The sequence below is a fragment of the Colletotrichum navitas genome (assembly GCF_030913465.1).
Source record: "Colletotrichum navitas strain CBS 125086 chromosome Unknown LY79scaffold_51, whole genome shotgun sequence".
NCBI lineage: Eukaryota > Fungi > Ascomycota > Sordariomycetes > Glomerellales > Glomerellaceae > Colletotrichum > Colletotrichum navitas.
Genome location: NW_026850597.1, coordinates 168,728 through 190,212, shown reverse-complemented (window position 1 = coordinate 190,212; position 21,485 = coordinate 168,728). Strand labels below are relative to the sequence as shown.

Genomic DNA, 21,485 nt, shown 5'->3' with positions numbered 1-21,485 from the left:
GCGAAGGCGGCGATGTCCTACTGTATTAATATCATGCGATAGACCATGAAAGAGGGCCATGGATAAGGGAACCTAGGCCGGGGCGTTTATGATCTCACGCATCGTGCATGCTTGCCTGCCTCGCAGTACTGTGACTGATATTGCAAATTCTCGACGGTGAGGGTTAGTTCGGGACCTCATGAACGTGAAGAGTTGAAAAGACGCAAAGCCGAGATAGTTGATAAACAGGCAATATATTGAAACGCACGCCGCAATCATTGATAAAGTGATGGCATATATTCGTCTCCCACAAACTATTGCTAACAATCAAAAGCCTGGGATTTCCGTCAGGCACTCCCAGCCTGTCTACTGTAAACTTTTCCCAAGACCCAACAACCCCCGACTGGCCGAGCGCACTGCAATTTCATGCAGCTTTTCCATCATGGGTCCATAACCATTATCCCGGCTCTTTACGCGAAGAGCTTCAGGCCACTGCCGTGCTTGCCAATCTCGCACACCTCGCAGACCTTGCAGACGCTGCCCTTGTACTTGGTGTGGTACTTGGAACCGTCGAAGGCGCACTCCTCGTACGAGGTACCGCTATAAATAGGTGTGTGGCTTGCAGCGCAGATATCAAACTCGGCAAACTGGTCAAACTCAATCTCAATCGCATCTGAGGGGTTGCGCTCGCACTGAGTCTTTGCTTTCTTGGCCTGCAGTTAAAAAAAAAAAAAAGAAGAAGAAGTTAGTGAATTATACTTTGGAACAAGTAAATGATTCGAGACTCACGTTTTCGGTCAGCTTACTGGAGCCGCCGTTGGCAATAATGCGGTTGGCGAAGCTGAGGGCTGATCCATAGTTCTTGTTACGTATCGCTAGCTGCATCGCGTTGTGCAGAGCAAGCTGTCGGTGAGGAACCTCGATCTTGGGGATGGTGAAGTAGGCAGAAAGCTCCAGGCCGCGCTTGAGCTGTTCGCCCGTGGTGCCAAGCTGACGACGGCTGAGCTCAATCTCCATAGCCACAGCGTACTCGCTGGCAGATGTGATGAGCTTCTTCGCTTCGGCCACCTCGCTTTCGCTGGACACGGCATTGATGAGGATAGAGTGTAGGATACCCTTGAAGATCTTGATACCGTCCTCAAGCTTGTTCGTCTTCATAGAGTTGTAACCCTGTTGAAGGTCGTTGGTAGCCAGGAACTCAAGGTCACGAGGCACGACTGGCAACACCTTTCTAGGGTCCGTCTCCTCAATCGTGCGCCGCACATAGTTGACCAACGGAGGGAGATTAGCAGAGGCCGGGAGATATGTTTTTGATGCCTGATAGACCTCGAGGAAACGAGGCTTCAGCGGTGCAAAGTTGACGGCTCCAACTTGTCTGTTGAGCAGCTGCATTGCTGACTCAAATGAGCCGCCAGCAACGTGATCCACGGCGAGAGGGGAGTTACGAGCCCAGAGGTCGGCCTCGCTGCTGCCAGCGCCCCCGGCCTCCGTGCTGTCAACATTAACGAAGTCGCCTTCAATCTCGGGAACCTCGTCGTCGCCCAGGTCCCAGCCTGCGGCGTCCTCGTCATCGGCATCAATGAGGTTGCCATTCTTCTTGGCAGCACCGTCATCTTCGGCCTCATCTTCGAAGCCGTTGGCAGCCGCGGGCTCGTCCTCCAAAGAAAGACCCTCAACCTGGCCAAGCAGAGCCTTCTCAAAGACCGACTGCGACGTGGCCTTTGTAGGCCAATTGGCCTTGTATGTAGGCACAACCGGCTTCGGGGGTGTCAGAGCTTCGCCGATAGTGGGAGTCTCCAGCTGGTCTTCCGTGAGGCCGGTAGCCTCGAGAATAGCTTGGCATTCCTCATCCAAGCCGTGAGACTTGGCCGTCATATACGCCAACGGGTCTAAATATGTTAGTTGAGATAACCGGCGCTCTGGGCGGCTTAAACTTACAGAGGTCAATCTCCTTGAACATCTGGATCCGGTCCTCCACCTCGCCGAGGTAAAGAGCATTCTGGAATCTCGCGGTGAAATCGCCGCGGTGCTCGGCGATCTTGGCCATACGAGCAAGCTTGGAGTGATCACCGGTGGACAGGTACAAGAAGGAAAGCTTGTCAAACTGCTTCAGCTTCTGGTAGGCCATCTCCACAACTTGGTGGTTGCCATGGGCCAAGGCTTCCGCGCTCAGTCTCTGCCACAGCTTGGGGCGGTCCAACTCCTTAGCCATCTCAACGGCAACATCAAGGTTACCGCATTCGATGGCGAGCTCGAACCGGGTTGTGGGATCCTGCACGAATTGCAGAGCAATTTCAGGATAGCCCTTCTTCTGAAGGTAAGAGATGATGGATTGGCCGACAAGACTAGAGTTCTGGATGATGTGCAGCATCTCCTCGTAGTTTCGCTTGACGAGCGCAAGCTTGAATCGGTACTCGGTCGGATCAACGTGAAGAACCTTGGGCTTCGCCGCTCGGTCAAGGCAGTATACATTGCGGCCCTTGACGCGGACCAAATACACAGTCTGATCCAGAGTGCGAACGATGCCATTGTCGCCGTTGAGCAGGGTGTACTTGATGTGGTTGAGGGTCGAGTACAGCAGAACACCAGCATCATCCCAGGTGGCGCTCTTGATGCGGATGGTCTCGTGTAGAGTGCTGACCTGCTCAAGAGTCTTTGTCACAATGGTGACGTTGTGCTTGCTCAGGAGCGCCGCGTAAAGGCCATCATTGGACCACACCACGTACTTCACACCGGTGACCGCGAGCTCGGCGACGCTCTTCTTCTGCTGCGTGTCGTAAAGATGAACAGCGGTCGGAGTAATGATGAGGAGGTTGCCAGTACCGCCGAAGTAAATATCGCTTGTTCCGACAGGGGGCTTGAAAGACCGGGTCGTGTTGTTGGACAGATCCTTGATATCGATCGTCTGGCTAGAGGTGTTCAAAACGGCAAAGCGGTTGCGCGCGACGAAGATGGCCGAGTTGCCCTGGCCACGCTTTGATTCAGTAGGCTCGATTGCGCCGGATCCATCACGAGGGAGGTTGATCAACTCATAAGAGCCGTTGTCGGAGGGAGACGTGACGAGTACTGAGCGTTCAGCGGGGTTGTAGGAAAGGGTTCGCGGCGGGGTCCAGGGGCTGCCAAGCTTCTTGAGCGACAGGAGAGTTGGGCTCTCGATGCTCTTCTGGAAGTCGTACGACTTGACGTGCTTCTCCTTGGTGATGTAAAAGAGATTGTTCTGGTATACCGAAGACGCCGGTCTCTCTCTCTCCAACTTGAAAACCATGACGCCGTTGTCATGACCAGCGGCGAACAAGTTAATCTCGGGGTGGGCCGCGATGACCCAGAACCGATCGTTCTCGCGCTTGAAGGATTGCACGGCGGTGCGCTTGTTGAGGTCCCAGACACGGATGGTCTTATCTTCGCCGACAGAGAGAATCAAGTCCTGGTGGGGGTGAAACAAGCAGCCAGATGAGTTTTGGAAGTGTCCTCTGCAAGTATCGACCTCCCAGGCCTTCGTTTCGCTCATGCGCCAGAGCTTGACGAGTCTGTCATCGCCAGCAGAAACGATAAGAGGCATAGTCGGATGAAACGCAACCCAGTTCACACCACGGTCATGGCCTTCCAGAACAAACTTGACAACGGCGTCGGTGTTGCCAAACATATCAGCCTGGTTTTGGTTCGAACGCGCAACCTGATCTTCGAAGGTCATCGATGTCGGGGCCGAGTGCTTCTTGCGCAAGCCGGAAATATCCCAGACACGGACAGACTGGTCGAGGGAGGCAGAGACGACGAGGTCATCCTTGGGGTGGAACTGAGCGCACATGGCGTAGTGGTTGTGTCCTGTCATGGTGCAGACTGGGAGGCAAGGTCAGTCAGTCAGAGTGCGCATTCACGGGCGGGCTAGGGAGGGTTGAGCGCACTCAGGGAGCGGTTTTGCCAGTTCCATATCCTGATGGTCTGGTCGTCGGAAGCCGACAGGATCCATGGCAGCTCGTGATGGAAGAATACGGTGCGGACGTAGTCGAGATGGCCGTTCAGGGTGAATAGGCACCGGCGGGTCTGGTACGACCAGACCTTGATCTTGTAGTCGTCGCCTCCCGAGACGAAGAGGGGCTGCGTCTTGTGGAAGTCAATTCCTCGAACCGGGCCATCGTGTTCTTCGAATCGATCAATCAGTGTTCCCATGCGGTAGTCCCAGAGCTGGATGGTGGAGGAGTGAAGGGCGACGAGGATCCATGGTCTGGTAGCTATGCGTCAGCAAGGGGGCCACATGTCGAGATGGGCATCCGCGGGTTTGGATGGTCCGCTCTCACCTCTTGGGATGGAAGGCGATGCCCTTGGCGCGCGAGGACTTGGACTCGAACTGTATTCTGGGTGAGCTATCGAGTGGACACGGAGAGAGGCTCGACCCAATGCGCCGAAGACAGGGCGGAAGCATAGCATACCTTGGTCAACATGCCCGAGGAGGCCTGCATTATGGCGGGGAGGTGAAGCCGGAGCTTCTAGCAACCAGCAAGGTGAAAACAGGCGGCACCTCTGGAGGGAAGGGAAGATAAATTGCAAGCCAGCTTACCGACCACGAAAGGTTGCAGCTGGAACTGGAGAGGATGGTGACATTCACGGGTCACGAAAAGAGGGCGCGGTGAAGGGGTTGGATGCGTAGAAGTATCCGAAGCAAGCAAGCAAGCGACAAGGTAGAGAGATACGTAAAGGCCACTTCCTCGTCTCAGCGCCCCTAGTAACAATTCCGCTTCGTGGCCATCTGTAAAGTGTGGGTTACGTTGTGGGCCCCAATGGCGCCGATTGACAGGAGCTCCCGCATCAGAGTTCCCCCGTGCTCCGGGTCCTCACCGCCCGATGCCATCCAGTCCTCCCTTGCAATGCTCGACTAGGTACTCCGTACCTAACTTTGGTACTCAAGCACATCATGCCTATAAGGGGGTACCGAAGCTGACATAAGCAAATGCCCCTCCAGTAGGCCCGTTTTCTGCCGTTCTTCCCCGTGGACCCAAGACCCCTGACGCGGGCGACGCTAGTCCTCTTTGATACAGCTTTTTTGTCAATGTGTTCAGAAGGCGGCGGGCGCGCGCACTTACACACCTGAAGTAGTTACATACATACATACCTACATTCATACGTAGTCGGATTCTGGTACCCCTCCAAGCATTCTTACACTAGGTGCCTCTAACAACCATGCGATAAAACACCACACACATTCAGGCGCCCCTGCCTCTCTGTTTGACTTAAGGAAAATTCCAGAAGCAGCCTGCTTATCTCGCTTTGCTTCTTGAAACACTTCATCTTCCCCCCCAAAAGACTACACTATTCCACTTCCTTCATACCCTATTCATCGACTGAAAGCAACCGCGAAATTGGAGGACAGCCCTTGCGCCGGCCGTCGCAGAGCCTCCTTCGCCATGTTGCGCCTCTCCCGACTGCCAATGGGCCTTGCCCTAACGCTGTCGGCGGCCGTCAATGTCCTCGCCGTTCCCTCCGTTACCGTGGACATGAAGGCCGCCTTCCCGTCTGGCCCCTATCTTCTCGAGCTGCTGTAAGCAAACTGCCTGCTTTGTCCTGCATTCAACACTTTTTGCCCCTTCCTATCCGCTAACTTCTGTCCTCTAGTGAGACTGCTGCGGGCGAAAACACGACAGCCTATTTCCCTCTGCTCGACCGCATCGCCAGCGGGTACTTTAGCGAAGCCAAGACAGACAAAGATGTCTACGACAAGTTCCTTCATGTCCTCAATGAGGATGGTCACATCAACTCTCCCGATGCGCTCTCTACTTTCAAGCTGGCTCTTTCCCTCAGGACCGCCGCGCCTCGGATCGAGGCTCACTACCAATACTACCGAACCGCTGTTGAGCCCAAGCTCGGATCCGACGCCCAGGATGGCTGTGAAGCTTGGGTCGAGCTGGGAGGAAAGCAATACTGTGCTCCCACCCTGGATACTCCGAAAGAGCCCGAGTCGGCCTTGGACGGATCAAAGGTCCTGCCCTTCGATCGAGTCCTGGGATCCGGCGGTGAGGCTATCCTGTACGCCGACCCAGCTTCGTCTGCTTTCGGCCCATTCCACAGTGCCTTGGCGGAGAAAGCACGCAAAGGGGAGATCGAGTATCGTCTTCGCTACACGAAGCCCGCTGGTATCTATGAGGAGCCTCTGCCTGTCAGCGGATACGGAGTCGAGCTCGCCCTGAAGCGAACCGACTACATCGTTATCGATGACCGCGAGGCGCAATCTGACGACTCGCAGAAGATTGCCAACGCCGGAGAGGTGCTTGACGTCGCCGAGGATGTGGCTGATTTGAAGCCCTTGGCAAAATCCGAACTTCAGGAGCTCGGTCTCAAGGCCGCGTCTTTCATCATGCAGAGCCAAGAGCCCTTTGAGACTCTACTTCGGCTTACGCAGGACTTTCCAAAGTTTTCGACCTCAGTTGCTGCTCATAACGTCTCTGCGAATTTCCTTGCTGAGCACCAGCTGAACCGCCAGCAACTAGTTCCCAGCGGCATGAACGTGCTCTGGATGAACGGCGTGCAGCTCATCGACCGCCAGATTGAGGCCTTCACCATCATTGACCTGCTTCGCCGCGAACGTAAGCTCATTGACGGTGTCCGCGATCTCGGCTTCACTGGGGGCCAAGCGGTGTCTCTCCTTAGTCATTCCAAGGTTGCTGAGTCCAAAGCCGATGACGAGCCGCCACGCTTCGACTGGACGGACGACGAGGAGAAAGAAGAAGTAATCATGTTTCTCAACAACCTTGAAAAGGACGAGAGATACAAGGATTTCCCCAGCCAGTTGACGGCGGTAAGTGCTGCACAGCACTCCTACTCACGACCGGCTTGCTAATTTATCCCAGCTTCTCCAGCGCGTTTACCCCGGTCAGCTGCCTCCCATCAAGCGAGACATTTTCAATCTCATTGTTCCCGTGGACTTCTCCAAGATTGAGGACCTCAATATGGTGGCTCAACTCAACACTTTCATACAGCGAAAGGTCCCGATTCGGTTCGGTCTGGTCCCTTTGACACCCACCGAGGATGCAGCCAAGATCACTAAGGTTCTGTACTACCTTTTGGACAACTACGGATTGGAGGTGTTCATTGAGTATCTGGATGCCGCCATGCAGGACGCCAAGACGGAGAAACCGGACCAGAGCGTCTTCGAAAAGGCAATCAAGGATCGCGAACCGCTTCCAACTGCCAAGCTACTTGCTTTCGACGATGTGTTGCAGTCTCAGGAGCTCGAAAATGTATTGGCGCTTGCCCGGAGCTGGGTAAAGAGACTGAACGCAAACACCCCCATCCCGCCTGTGTTCATCAACGGTATTCCCGTTCCTCGCGAGAAGAACTGGCTGCAGGCTATGAGTATGAAGGCTAGCAGTGATTTGCAAGCAATCCAGCGAGCTGTCTACTTTGGTACGATTACTGAGGAATTCTGGTTTCCCGATTTCTTCCTCGAGAAGGCCGTCAAGCGCCGAAACACCTACATTTACCCTGAAGATGACAAGTCTATCAAGATCCTGGACGTCAACAAGATATACACTGAACACGACGGCCTCTTTAGCAATGTCCCCGCCATTGAGGCCTACGCCGACTCTACCAAGGAGAACTGGGCGGTCCTGACTGTTGTAGGCGATTTCGTTTCCGATCAAGGGGCCAGTCTTCTCCTTACAGCTTTGGCGTTTCGCCGAAGCAACCCTGGCGTTCGTTTGGATATCGTCCACAACCCGCCCACATCTGCTTCAGCATCCGCCGTCAACACGGCACTGAAAAACAGTGGGGACAAGCTTGCCGAAGTCGAGTCTCTTTCTGATCTCAAAGCCATTTTCGACAGTGCCGCTGATGAATCAGATGGAATGTTTACAGCAGCTCTCAACGACTTTTTGTCTTTCGCCGCCATCAAGCCGGGTTCCAACCTTCTTATTCTTAACGGACGGGTGATTGGGCCTTTTACCGAAGCTGAGCCTTTCCAAGATGATGATTTCCAGTTCCTCCTGGAATTCGAACAGAAGGCCCGCATCTTGCCCGTTTACGCAGCGGTCGATGATCTTGGACTGACTGACAAGATATCCGGGCCGCTGGCGGCTGCCAAGATTACGTCGGTGACAGCACTTTCGACCATTTCTGATTTGCCTGCCGATATCTTCGAATCTGCGCCGTCTCTGCGCGTCAGTGCCCATGACCAGTGGAACTCTACGTACACCGCTATTGAGATTGGAGACCCAGAGACCTCAAGCATCCACATAGTCGGTGTTTTGAACCCTGCTAGTGAGCAGGCACAGCGATGGGCGCCAATTCTGAAGGTTGTATCCGAACTGGACGGAGTCTACCTGAAGCTCTTCCTCAACCCCCAGGAAAAGATTGACGAGTTGCCCGTCAAGAGATTCTTCCGATATGTCCTAGAGTCTGAACCGAGCTTCGATGAGGCTGGCAAGGTGCGGGGACTCGAGGCATCTTTCAAGGGTCTACCCTCCGAGGCCCTTCTCAATGCCGGCATGGATGTCCCTCCGTCGTGGCTGGTTGCGCCTAAGGTCTCGGTCCATGACCCAGACAACATCAAGCTGAGCTCCATCAAGTCTAACGTGTACGCATCTTACGAGCTCGAGAGCATTCTTATTGAAGGACATTCGCGCGAGGGCGGGCAGTCTCAGCCCCCGCGTGGTGCCCAGCTTGTCCTGGGCACCGAGAAGGAGCCCCATTTCGCGGACACCATCATCATGGCCAACCTTGGGTACTTCCAGTTCAAGGCTAGCCCGGGCTTCTACAACATTCAGCTCAAGCAGGGAAGAAGCTCGGAGATTTATACCATTGACAGTATCGGCGCAAAGGGATGGAATCCCGTACCAGGTGATGAAGGTACCGAGGTCGTACTGATGGACTTCCAAGGCACGACGCTATATCCCCGTCTGTCGCGCAAGCCAGGCCAGGAGGAAGCCGACGTCCTGGCGGAGCCTGAAGACAACAGCATTGTTGGCCGCGGTCTCAAGTTCGCCGAAGGCATTCTAGGCAAGAAGAAGTCGGCATCTGACGAGGAGCACGCCGAGATCAACATCTTCTCCGTTGCCAGTGGCCATCTCTACGAGCGCATGCTAAACATCATGATGGTCAGCGTCATGAAGAACACCAAGCACACGGTCAAGTTCTGGTTCATTGAGCAGTTCCTCTCGCCGTCGTTCAAGGACTTCATCCCGCACATGGCCAAGGAATACGGGTTCAAATACGAGATGGTGACATTCAAGTGGCCTCACTGGTTGCGTCAGCAGAAGGAGAAGCAGCGCGAGATCTGGGGCTACAAGATTCTCTTCCTCGACGTGCTCTTCCCGTTGTCTCTGGACAAGGTCATCTTCGTCGATGCCGATCAGATTGTCCGCACCGACATGATTAGCCTTGTCAACCACGACCTCGAAGGCAAGCCGTACGGCTTTACGCCCATGTGCGATTCCCGCACCGAGATGGAGGGCTTCCGCTTCTGGAAGCAGGGCTACTGGGCCAACTACCTCCGTGGCCAGCCATACCACATCTCGGCGCTGTATGTCGTCGACCTGCGCCGCTTCCGCGAATTGGCCGCCGGCGACCGCCTGCGGCAGACGTACCACTCTCTCAGCGCCGACCCCAACAGTCTGGCCAACCTCGATCAGGACCTGCCCAACCACATGCAGTTCCAGATCCCCATCCACAGTCTGCCGCAGGAGTGGCTGTGGTGCGAGACGTGGTGCTCCGACGAGAGCCAAAAGGACGCAAAGACGATTGACCTCTGCAACAACCCGCAGACCAAGGAGCCCAAGCTCGACCGCGCGCGCCGCCAGGTGCCCGAGTGGAGCGTCTACGACAACGAGATCGCCGCCCTCGACCGCAAGCGCAAGGGCTTGCCCGTCGAAACGCCCAAGAAGGAGGAGATCAAGGCCGGCGGCGGGGATGATGGCGAGCAGCAGAAGCCCGTCGTCGCCGAGGAGGACAAGAACACCAAGAGTCGCAACTGGGAGGAGCCCCCGACGGAGAAGACGCATGTCATAGATGAGCTATAGACGTCTAGAGACGGTGGCCGGGTAGCTAGTCTGGCTTCTTGCGTAGTATTACAGCATCTTAGATCAGGAAAAGAAGAATTCAGATTTGAAAGTTTTCTTTTATTTATTTTCCGTTTCTTTCTTCCCGATTTTAGTGCAAAGTAAGACCATACATAGAACCTGTTAAAAAGAAATACGAAAAATTCAACAGGCAATGTGACGTCCGCAGCTAGAAACCATTTATTTGCGCCGACCTCTGACGACGTCCAGCCTTGAAAGCAAAGTTGGCGTCCTCTGCGCGCCCCCAACGCCGTCGCCATCTGGATTCATTTCAACTCCAAAACACGCTTCTACCGGCTCTCTCTGAAGAAACAAGCAAACGCCCCATAAGTCATGATGCAAAAGCAAACAAAGTCCGTTCCCCTCCGTCTAATGCGAGATGTATTGGAACACCGCCGACACCTCAGGCTCGCCACACTCCTGCCGTAGCAGCAGGTCCTGGATTGGCTTCAATCCCTCGTTGACGAAATGATTCCACGTGCTCGTGTCGCCGTACAGCATGGCGGGCGATTTGATATACTGCCTTCCATCGGGCTTGCACCGCTTACACTTGAACGTGTCGTGCGTATCCGAGTTCGTTCCAGGGCGGTACTGGAACAACTCGCGCAGGCTGTCGAGCGAGAAGTGACGCTCGACGTCTTCGGCCGAGTCGACGACGCAACTGGAAAGGGACTGCTTGTGAGACTGACGCTGAAAGATCTTCTCCTCGATCGTTCCAGTAGCGATGAAACGGTAGACGAAACAGTCCTTCTTCTGGCCGTCACGCCAGACACGAGCGAGAGCCTGCTGATCAGCGGCGGGATTCCAGTCGGGGTCAAACAGAACTAAGCGATTGGCGCCGATGAGATTGAGACCACAGCCACCAGCCTTGGAACTGAGGAGGAAGACGAACTCCTCCCCGTCGGGGTTATTGAACTTGTCGACCAGCTTCTGGCGCTTATTGACGTTCATGGTGCCGTCGAGACGCAGACAGCCGTACGCACGGGAGCGACACAGCTTCTCGAACAAGTCCAGAGTTTGTGTGTAGTTACTGATGAGGACAATCTTGTCGTTCGTATCCTGGCGGATGCGTGCAAGCATGCGGTCGAGGACTTGCATCTTGCCCGAGTACCAAGGCTTGATATCCCTGTCTCGGCCACGCGCTTCTTTGGGAACATAGTCGTCAGGGTAGCAGTTTTCTGAACCGGGCAAGTCGTCCGCAATGTTGAGTAGGTCTGGGTGGTTGCAGAGCTTCTTGAGGATATTGATGGCCTTGAGGGGCTGACTGCCCTTGCCGCGAAGAAGGGCCTGAATCTCGGGACTGGTGATGAAGTAGTTGTACAGATCGAGCTGGAATGGTGCGAGGTTGCAGAAGACGACATGCTCATACTTGACGGGCAGATACTTTGACAAGATGTCGTTGGTGCGCCGAATGATGAACTTGTTGACAATGCCCAGCAGCTCGGATAAGCACTCGTCGCCCTTCTTCCTGTCGATCTCGGACGCATCGGCGTCGCGACCCCGTAGAATGGGAAGCTCGAATCGCTTACGGAACTCCAGGCGAGTGCCTAGCAGGTCGGGGTTGGCGAAACTGATGAGGGCGAAGTATTCGGACAAATCGTTCTGAATGGGGGTTCCGGACAGGATAACGCGTCGTGTGACGTTGAGGCTGTTGAGCGCATTGAATGTTTGGCTGTCTCCGTTCTTGAGACGATGTCCCTCGTCGCAAAGCATGAGACCGATTTTGGTGTGTTTGAGCTCCTCGACATTGAGACGGAGGGTCTCGTACGACACAATGATGACTGGCCGGGTGACTGACCTGCCGCTAGCAATAGCCCATTGGCGCAGCTGGCGCGTCAATTCCTCCTTTGATGCCTTTCCATCGATTGCGAAGGGCGTGATGGCATCGGCGCCTAACCATTTGACCAGCTCGTTGGCCCAATTGCGGACCAGACTGGATGGACAGGCGACGATGGCCTTTTGAATGGTGCTTTTGCCGGCTTCCGGCGACTGCTTGAGAAGGGTCCAAAGCAGGGTGATGCACTGAAGCGTCTTGCCAAGACCCATTTCGTCGGCCATGATGCAGCCATTGGCCTTCTCCTCAATCATGCCCGTAACGCATCTGTACATGAACTTGACACCCTCGACTTGATGTGGCCTGAGAACTTTGGCCAGTCTCGGATCGATGACAACGGGTACTCTGGGGTGATCTCCTTCGACCTTTTTCTTGATCCCGAGGATCTCTGCCAAGCTCTTGTGGACGAGAGGCGCATCAATCTTAGCCTCGGCCTCGGCATCCTTCTTGTCTTGCTTCTTCTCGGGGACCTTAGGCTTGTCGTCCACGGTCGGGTCGTAAAGCACAATGGAGAACTCGCCACTGGGGTCGTGCAATGGCTTCGCGATGAAAGTAGCACCGGTACGAAGGCCAAGGGTGGGAGGGGGCCGATTGGGGTTGTAAGCCGCGGAGTTCTTATTGATCAGAGGTATCGAGAAGGCCTTGCGGAAGACTGTCGTTTTGTCCTTTGCCTGGAAAACGGGAAACTTGTTTGCATCACGGTTGGCAAGAGCAAGCCGTTCGGCGTTGGTGTAAGGCTTGTCGGCCTCGTTCTCGCCATCGGCACCCTTGTAATCAACCCTTCTCTTCTTACGGGCCGGCCTGTCGGTTGAGACCGTTCTCACTGCCGACCCAGGACACTTGAAGGGCTTGTATAGCTTGTCGACGGACTGGGGAGTCGAGAATCGCTTAACAGGAATGTTCTCCTTGTTGGCGGCCGGGGTGGTGGCGACGCCGGCAGTCCTATGGAGGGGTCAGTGACTTGTGGTGAATTGAATGAAGAGTAGATCAAGAACGCGTACATGTTGAACAACAGCCGAGGCTTTTGAAGGCCTGCAGGTGCAGATTAAGCAGCAACACGGTGAAGCGTCGCAGTAAGCAGGGCGTGGTGGCGGACGAAGATGGAGGGGAGAACGATGAGGATTCTTGGTCTGGGTTGTTGATCCGGGGAATTAAGAAAGCGCGACTCTACCCGCGTCGCCACTCAAACACGGTGTCACATGATCGCACGTGCACCAGGCACCAACGTCCAATCAGACCAACGGAGCAGTCATTTGCAGTGGGGTTGGTCCACTTAATTATCTCTCGCCTCCCAACGCTTACCAACTCGGGATGCATACATGGTTGACTAATCATATAACTGTATCTCCCCTCCCCCCACAACACAGCTTGACAACCTACACAATGGTGACCATGATGAATGGCCATGTGAAATGGACCTGCAGTGAGTCGACCAACTCTAGAAGCACCACCTTCTAAGCGCTACGGAGTTGGCCAAATGGAAATCTGTAAGGGTTGACCAATAGCGTACAATTCAGCCAAAAAAAAGTGCGTAAGAACCAAAGTTGGCTCTGACTTAGCTTCAGTCCTAAAGATGCAGCTGATGATTTACTGGTGGTCATACGTGGCTCCTTAATTCTCGATGCCGAGACCACTGATCTCCTCGGGCCTGGGGACTGATCTTTTAAAGTCAATGAGAGCCTCTCTCTGCCCGGTGGCCGAGAATGAGCCATCAAAGGATTCTCTTTCATAAAGAAACATGCCGTCTGACCGGGCGAGGTTCCAGTATGCTCGCTCCATCGGTAAGGAGACGATTCGTCTTGTACGTATCCTAGGCCACCGGGAGAATGAGAATGGTCCGTTGCGACTTGCACTCGAGGAACACGCCATCGCCAACCTTCCCGCATACCGGGCTCTGTCTTACACCTGGGGGCCTCCCGCATCCGACGAATCTCCAGAGGGCGACGTGGTGACAGTCCTCCTCGAGGACGGCGACTTTGATGTGTTCTCGAACCTGCACGATGCGTTGCTCTGGATGCGAGCGCGCGGGTCATGCGACTTGTACTGGATCGACGCCATCAGCATCAACCAGGCCGACGACGTCGAGCGGGGTGTGCAGGTCAGTGTAATGGATCATATCTATAAGCTGGCGGTCCGGGTCGATATATGGCTTGGCACCGTGACTGAGGAGCACCGACCGGCCGAGGTCTCGCGGTTGATTCACACGATGGCTGCCAACGCCCGGAAAGAGTCTCTGTATAAGCCAGGGAACCACGTTTTCGACCCCGGTGCGCTGCGGAGATACGGTTTGCAGGACGTGCCTGACGCCGTCTGGTATGCATTCGTTGCCTTCTTTGACCGCAAGTGGTTCAGCCGCGTCTGGGTCGTCCAGGAGGTGGCCTTGTCCAAGGATGCGTGCGTCCTCTGGGGCGACGACGTGATACCTTGGGAGACGGTGGCACTCTGCACGGATTTCTTGTTCGACAGCCATCTGTACGAACAGCTCTCGGAGGTTTTGTACGACAACAACCCCACGATCAAGGACGTCCATGTCGGCAGCAATTCGGCGGGCATCGTCTCGATCCAGAGGTGTGGCCACGACGCACTTGGGGCCTGGGACAGCGTGACGCTGGATCACATCATTGGCGCATCAGGTAGCGCAAGCGGAGGCCGCACGGTCACGACGGGAGGGGCACTGCTCTTCCTCATGCTCCACCTGACGACCGGAGTCGAGGCGAGCGACCCCAGAGACCAGGTCTTCGGCCTCCTCGGCATCCTCAACTTGCTCCTTGACACGGGGGGGCGGCCGAGGACAGGCCTAGAGCCCAACTACTGCAAAGATTCGACGGCTGTCAGGGTGTACACGGAAACGGCCATGCTCATCATGGAGGAGTGCGGCAACCTCGCGCTGCTGACGGGGGTGGCCGACGATGCGGACAGGCAGGTCAAGGAACTGCCATCATGGGTGCCGGACTTCTCGGCAAACGGACCGTCAATGTTCCTGGGGGTGCGGTGGCCGGCCGGCGCACCGTACTTCAACGCCTGTCGGTCGGCGCGAGCAGAGTACGGCGTGGTCGACGGGGGGCTCCTCCACATCAGAGGATTCTGCGTCGGCACGGTTTCTCTCATGGGCACGGTGTACTCGGAGCTCGCGGCCAGCGGAAGCTTCGCGCAGTGGGCCGACTTCTTGCTGCAATGCGACGCAGTCTACAAGCCCACGCGGCAGTGCCGCGTAGAAGCCTTCTGGCGGACATTGATCGTGGACCGAGACGGGACCAAGCACCCGGCGCCCAGCGACTTGCGAAAGGCGTTCCGGCACTGGATCACAGACCACCTGGTATGGGAAGTGTACTGCGCGTTGAAGAATGGGGCGGATTTGGGGGAGTATCTCGGTCGATTGGAGAGCATTCGAAAGCTCGCGAGGTCCGACACCAGCAAGACGGTGCCGTCGTGCGACAAGATCATGGCATATGCTAAGCGGCTACAAGAGTGCGACAAGAAGGATGAAGTGGACAGTATGTTGGACAGTTTCAAGCATCGCTGCCAGGCCTATATAAACCTCGCATTCGAGACCCTCTGGGAGAGGCGACCGTTTTTGACGGACAGCGGGTACCTCGGGCTCGGGGGCCGGTCGATGGAGGAGGGGGATGGTGTCTGGGTGGTGGCCGGATGCCCGTCGCCTCTCGTACTGCGTGAGGTGCCTGTTTCGTCCATCTCAGGTCCTTTCTGTTATCGATTGGTCGGAGAGGCATACCTGCATGGCATCATGCATGGGGAAGCGGCTGACGAGGGAGTGCAGTGGGAGGACATCTGCATCCAATGAGGGTTAGTATGTATATGTGTATGTGTGTGTGTGTGTGTGTGTATACGTCGTGTATCTCTCTGCCAAGTACAAGTCAAGCACTACCGTATCCTCTGACTTAACTGAATAACCGCACAGACCGCGGGCTGCTGAAAAGGGGCTGGCGTGGTGGCAGAAACAGGGATCTAGATGTGGCAAATACAGGGAGTCATTTACGTCAGCAGCAAGTTAGGCGGCAAGGGTTAGGGTTACATGGGTGGGTGTGTGTAGAAATAGATTGACCGCTTTCTATAAGGGGTCTAGCGTATGGTCTGTGCGGTTATTCAGTTAAGTCAGAGGATACGGGTAGATAGATGTATATGTACTGGTCATTTGGGGATTGTGAAATCTCAAGAACCTCGCCTTCCGAGTGTCTCGGTGAGATGAATAGGTACCTACGATGTACATACTGCATTGCACCATAAACTACGTAGGTACGTACCTACCTGCCCCATTCTCGGCAAAGGGTCAAACATGGTTCCCCATATAGGTACCTGAGGTACCTATTACATATTGTACCGTACGGGGTACGTACATTGCAGCGCGTCACCAATGGAACTCCCCTCAGTCATCCTAAGCTTCCCCCGTCCTCCTCCACCATCCCGCCGTCGGTTGGCCCACTCCCGTGCTCAATTGGCTTTCTAGCCGCACCGCAAGCATCGAAACCAAATTCCCACGTACGTCCGAACCCTCATAGCAGCAGATTCACATGTTCGTCCTGTTAACATTCGTTGTCCGCCCATAGCGCAGTTCAAAGAGTGGGGCCCCTGTCCCCCACCCACCCCCGCTGAACTTCCCCTCCTCCCTCGGTCTGAACTGAACGCAACTCAACGGCGACACCATGTCCTCCTCCTCCTCCTCCCTCTCCTCCGGAACCCCGCTCCTCCGTCCGCCCTCCGCCCGCACCCTCTGGATCGCCGACAACTGGACCTCCATCCTCGGCGGCACCGTCTTCGTCCACTTCGCCCACTATCAGTACCTCAACCGTATCCGTACCCCAAACCCGAACCCCCTCAAGAATGCCCGCTTCTGGGCTCTAGCCGGCGGCGGATGGATGCTCTCCTACCTCACCATCACCACCGGAATCGCCGTCGCGCAGGCAAAGGCTAACCACTACCGCGACCCCGAGACCCGTTTTCTCTACACCGACGACCCCTGATCTCCCACATACTGCCGCTCACAACCATCTACCACCTCTTACCATTCCCCACCACCACAACTGCCCGCCATGTCCGCAGATTTCTGGGCCGGCTACATCTCCGGCGCCGTCGGCATCATCATCGGCAACCCCCTCGACCTGCTCAAAGTCCGTCTCCAAGCAAAAACCGTCTCTCCCACCGCCGCCGCCGCCGCCGCAGCAGCTTCCCCCGGGGCCTCCCCCGCCCTCGCCGCCACCTCGTACCTCCGCCACTTCGAATCCCCCGCCTCCCTCGTCACCGGCTCCGCCGCCCCCATCCTCGGCTACGGCGCCCTCAACGCTCTCCTCTTCGTCTCCTACAACCGCACCGAGGCCGCCCTCAACCGCGCCCTCGACGTCCGCTCCAGCCTTTGGACCACCTGGCTCGCCGGCGCCGTCGGTGGCCTGGCCACCTGGGTCGTGAGCACCCCCACCGAGCTCGTCAAGTGCCGCGCACAGCTGTCCTCGCCCCCCGCCTCGAGCTGGGCTATTACCAGGGACGCCTGGCGCGTCGAGGGCCTGCGAGGCCTGTATTTCGGCGGTGCCGTCACTGCCTTACGGGACAGCGTCGGCTACGGATTCTACTTCTGGTCCTACGAGCTCGCCACGCGTTGGATGGGCGTCGGCGGCGACGGCCTCAAGGAGGCCAACATGCGCGACGAGGCCGCCAAGGTCCTCCTCTGCGGCGGCCTGGCCGGTATCGTCACCTGGGCGAGTATCTTCCCGCTCGATGTCATAAAGACCCGCGTACAGATGCAGGCCTTCGAGGCCCCGACGTCGGCCGAGGCCTCGCCCTTGCTTGGGACACAGGGTTCGCAGCAGCAGCGGCGGCAGCAACCACAGTCGCATAAGCGCGCGGGCGCTGTTCAGGTCGCCAAGGCGGCATACCGCGAGGGCGGCATGCGAGTCTTCTTCCGGGGCCTCACGATCTGCAGCGTGCGGGCTTTCGTCGTCAACGCGGTCCAGTGGGCCGTATACGAATGGGTCATGTATGAGATGGGCCAGGGCCGGAAACGGCCTGCTGCTGCTGCCGCGGCTTCTCCTGCTGAGCCTGCGGGGCAAGTGCTCTGAGTGCCACGAGTGATGAGAGGCGGATTGAATCAAGGCTGGCAGGCGGCCCGAGAGCTTAGCGTTGACCCTTGAGGGTTCTTAAGGTCTCCATAGGGTGACCGCTAAATACGCGCAGCTTGGGAATGTTGCCGAATACTCTCCGGCCGTAAAGGCAACCAAAAGACGGGAGGGGTTGAGTACACACACGGATATAACAAAAAGATTAGGAAGATTTCGCGTATAAAGTACGAGGCGCAGCCAGGACAAGATCTCGTTTCTCAGAGTTGCTAGACACATACAAGCCTTCACAAGCACAACCAATCTACAGACTATATCGCAGCCATGGCTTCAACCGAGTCCCAAACCACGTCCCTCGCAGAAATTAACCGCGTCTTCTGGGAGTTTGTCGAACCCCTTACCCTAGTCTACTAAACCACCGTATGCCCGACTAATCCTTGAATCAGTACCTTCGCCGATACGTTCTTCGAACAAGACTGGCTCAAGACCTTCGCCGAGCAGCTCACCCGCTTCCTCAGCACGCAGGCCCCGAAACTGGGACTCCGGCCACGGGACCCGGCCAACCCCGTCCGTCTCCTAGACTACGCCTGTGCATACGGGGGTGCGTCTTGGGTACGTGCCCTCATCTCCAACAGTCCCCCCCCCCCCCCCCCCCTTCTCCTCCGCAGGACTCCGTTGACATCTCCCTTGTGAACCGGCTAGGCCCTCGCCGCCTTCGTCGACGAGATCCTGGGCATCGACATCGCCCCCGCCATGGTAGGCCACTTCAACGACTGCGCCGCTCAGCTGGGGTACTCTCCTGCCCAGGCCCATGCCGTCGCGGGGGATCTGGCGACAGACCGGTCGTTAGCCGCCGAGGGGGGCTTCGATGTTGTCGTTATATCAATGGCACTGCATCACCTCGACGACCCAAAGGGAATGCTGGGCCTGCTTGCGCGGCGGCTGAGGCCCGGGGGTGTGCTGATTGCCGTGGAGGCCGTGGATGCCATAGAGGCAGTAGCGGATGTGGGGGATGCGGAAGGCCACGAACAGTTTGAGCACGAGGTCCTCAAGACCACCGACCGGCACATCGTCTTCGACGAGAAGCTGTTCGAGGGATGGTTCGAGGCGGCTGGCTGCAACGCGGAGAGTTTCGTGTATATCGAGAACGAGGAGGTTAGTCACATCCCGGAGAGTATTGTCGGGAGGCCCGGGGGGCTGGACAGGAGGATGGTCATCGCTGCTTCGGTGAAAAGCGCTTAGACCAGAGTCCCCGTTTGAACATCTGGGCGTGATAATAGTTATTCTCAGGTGTCTTCCTCAGCATTGAGATTAGTTAGTAAACTCCTCTTAGCTATACGATCAAGCTTCCTTCTGCTTAGCTAGATGACATAAAAACCGCATTTGTAGGAATGCGAATCAATGGAAGGAACGATGCCGGTGAGTTTGGACAAGAGAAGAAGAATGGCATGAACCAACCCTCTTGCTGCCATCGCAAATCATCCGATAACTGCTTGCTGCCCTGAAGAAGCGGACGAGTTACTCCTGCTGCCATCATGACGGAATGTCCCCGCCAAGAAGAGGGATCTCTACCAGTTGCCTGACACGACCCATGGTATTCTTATCCAGTTCTCGGGATGTTACAATAAACCTTCTATTTGTAAGCCCCGGGTTCCGTACCCTTTTCGTAGTCTGAGTCGTCCAAGCGCACGTATCGGTGCCTTCTCGGAGACTTTTGCGTCGCCGGAGCTGGCAGCCCCACATCGGGCCCGATCATCTCGGCAACTTCCCCCCCCCCATGGCCTCGGAGACATGCCATGCCCTCCGACATCTCACGCAGGTTCGTGAATTGGCTGCCGATCCAGCAAGTATAAAATCCAGGGAAAGCCGTGCTTCGAATCGTCGTCATCGCCGCTCGTCTTACAGAAGAATACTAAACAGCAAACGCCGCGCTTACATGGGGGTCCCTTTTACAAGACGCCCCTCGGAAGCAATCTCAACAATGTCCCTCTCCCAGACGGCGCACAACACCGCGACGCCGATGCTCCACGACGCCCTCATCGTCGGCGCCGGTCCCGCCGGTCTGGCCACGGCGACCGCCCTCGCCCGCCAGCTGTACACCTCGGTGCTCTTCGACTCGGGCCTGTACCGCAACGCCCGCGCGGCCCACATGCACAACGTCCTCGGCTTCGACCACGTCCCGCCCGCCGCCTTCCGCGCCAAGGCCAGGGAGGACATCAGGGCCCGGTACGCGGAGAGCGTGGCCTTTGCCGACGTCGAGGTCCTACGGACGTCCAAGGTCGGGGAGGGCCTCTTCAGGGCGGAGGACGCGCGCGGGCGGACGTGGTTCGGCAGGCGTCTGGTGCTGGCCACCGGCGTCGCGGACGTGATGCCCGACATCCCCGGCTACGCCGACTGCTGGGGACGTGGCATCTTCCACTGCCTCTTCTGCCACGGCTTCGAGGAGCGCGGGGCGGAGAGGGTTGGCGTCCTGGCGTCCGGCATGGTAGGGAACCTTAAGATGGCGACGCACATTGCGCATATGGCGCGTCCCCTGGGGAAACAGGTGACAATCTATACGGACGGGAACTCGTCTCTGGCCTCGGAGATTTCAGCACTGGCCAACAACCCCTTTGCAGTCGACGCCCGCAAGATCACGAAGATGCGCATGGCTGGCGGCGACAACGGAGGGCGCCGCCACACCAGCGTCACACTCACCTTGGAGGGTAGCGACGACGAGGTCACGGAGGGATTCCTCGCCCACGGGCCCTTCACAAAGGTCAACGGTCCTTTTGCGGAGCAGCTGGGGCTGGAGATGGCAGAGAACGGGGACATCAAGACGACGCCGCCGTTTGGCGAAACAAGCGTTGCCGGGGTGTATGCCGCCGGAGACTGCGGAAACATGATCAAATCCGTCTCGGCTGCAACTACAAGCGGTGGGCTTTGTGCGGGTGGAATGGTGGTGCCGCTGCAGTCAGAGCCAAGGGCTGAGTTGGATGTCGAGGCGGTCGAAAGGATTCTTGGGTTATGGGAGTCATATCACTTGGCCTCTTGCGGGGGCGTGTGTATGACATGATGAGGCAGCCGAGTAAGACTTGAAGAGCCTAGGTTATATCATGAATAGAAACCGATAGACGACATGTCACACTCACACACGTATTTCGATGCTTTGGGATATGGGTTTCCTAGCGCCATATCCCGCGCTCGACTCCAACAGTCAGCAGCACACAGGCTTAGTCGAGCCAAGACAAGACACCAACTTACACATGGCCTTTTTTCTTACCGTTCTACTTTAGCTGCGTTTAGCATTCCTAAAGCAGATCTGCAACCATAACCGACTCCATCAAGAGCGCCACCGCCCGTGTGGCAGCAGGATGGATCACCATTCATGCTCAATACGTCGCCAGCGATGGACAATGCAACAAGCTTAGTTTTGTAGGAGTTTAATCAAATCATTTACCCAATGGATCACCTTTGAGGCGTGAGTAGATCCCAAGCAGGGCCGAGACCCCCTTTCCACGTACACTAAGGCTCAGACATCCCCGTCGCGGCACATACTCACCCGCCTCCAGGCAGCAGGATAAA

At 56.5% G+C, this 21,485-nt stretch overlaps 8 protein-coding genes across 8 annotated transcripts; 6 read left to right on the top strand and 2 right to left on the bottom strand.

Annotated features, from left to right (window-relative positions):
- Positions 1–265: 265 nt before the first annotated feature.
- Positions 266–4,712, bottom strand: LY79DRAFT_636323 (coatomer WD associated region-domain-containing protein). The gene is made up of 6 exons (XM_060562269.1): positions 4,407–4,712; positions 4,275–4,324; positions 3,882–4,201; positions 1,918–3,816; positions 769–1,868; positions 266–692 (listed from the first exon to the last, which is right to left on the bottom strand). The coding sequence occupies exons 1-6, from the start codon at positions 4,434–4,436 to the stop codon at positions 450–452; spliced, it is 3,642 nt and encodes a 1,213-aa protein (XP_060411848.1). The 5' UTR covers positions 4,437–4,712; the 3' UTR covers positions 266–449.
- A 666-nt stretch (positions 4,713–5,378) lies between these two features.
- Positions 5,379–9,983, top strand: LY79DRAFT_520036 (UDP-glucose:glycoprotein glucosyltransferase; the record flags this gene model as incomplete). Its single annotated transcript, XM_060555196.1, has 3 exons — positions 5,379–5,512; positions 5,587–6,766; positions 6,819–9,983. The coding sequence occupies 3 exons, from the start codon at positions 5,379–5,381 to the stop codon at positions 9,981–9,983; spliced, it is 4,479 nt and encodes a 1,492-aa protein (XP_060411847.1).
- A 90-nt stretch (positions 9,984–10,073) lies between these two features.
- LY79DRAFT_560551 (DNA repair protein rhp54) lies at positions 10,074–12,985 on the bottom strand. The gene is made up of 2 exons (XM_060558333.1): positions 12,858–12,985; positions 10,074–12,798 (listed from the first exon to the last, which is right to left on the bottom strand). Coding segments are annotated over exons 1-2 (2,409 nt in total). The 5' UTR covers positions 12,860–12,985; the 3' UTR covers positions 10,074–10,391.
- A 139-nt stretch (positions 12,986–13,124) lies between these two features.
- Positions 13,125–15,699, top strand: LY79DRAFT_560550 (heterokaryon incompatibility protein). The gene has a single exon (XM_060558332.1). The coding sequence runs from the start codon at positions 13,595–13,597 to the stop codon at positions 15,656–15,658; it is 2,064 nt and encodes a 687-aa protein (XP_060411845.1). The 5' UTR covers positions 13,125–13,594; the 3' UTR covers positions 15,659–15,699.
- Positions 15,700–16,526: 827 nt separating this feature from the next.
- Positions 16,527–16,829, top strand: LY79DRAFT_470073 (uncharacterized protein; the record flags this gene model as incomplete). Its single annotated transcript, XM_060553205.1, has 1 exon — positions 16,527–16,829. A coding segment is annotated over one exon (303 nt), but the record flags the coding sequence as incomplete, so codon positions are not given.
- Positions 16,830–16,904: 75 nt separating this feature from the next.
- On the top strand, positions 16,905–17,924 carry LY79DRAFT_591956 (mitochondrial carrier domain-containing protein; the record flags this gene model as incomplete). The annotated part of the gene is made up of 1 exon (XM_060561354.1): positions 16,905–17,924. One exon carries the CDS (start codon positions 16,905–16,907, stop codon positions 17,922–17,924), a length of 1,020 nt encoding a protein of 339 aa, XP_060411843.1.
- Positions 17,925–18,085: 161 nt separating this feature from the next.
- LY79DRAFT_294827 (methyltransferase domain-containing protein) lies at positions 18,086–19,221 on the top strand. The gene is made up of 3 exons (XM_060552233.1): positions 18,086–18,304; positions 18,368–18,533; positions 18,624–19,221. The coding sequence occupies exons 1-3, from the start codon at positions 18,246–18,248 to the stop codon at positions 19,161–19,163; spliced, it is 765 nt and encodes a 254-aa protein (XP_060411842.1). The 5' UTR covers positions 18,086–18,245; the 3' UTR covers positions 19,164–19,221.
- A 720-nt stretch (positions 19,222–19,941) lies between these two features.
- LY79DRAFT_520000 (uncharacterized protein) lies at positions 19,942–20,976 on the top strand (the record flags this gene model as incomplete). The annotated part of the gene is made up of 1 exon (XM_060555193.1): positions 19,942–20,976. The coding sequence occupies one exon, from the start codon at positions 19,942–19,944 to the stop codon at positions 20,974–20,976; it is 1,035 nt and encodes a 344-aa protein (XP_060411841.1).
- Positions 20,977–21,485: the final 509 nt, after the last annotated feature.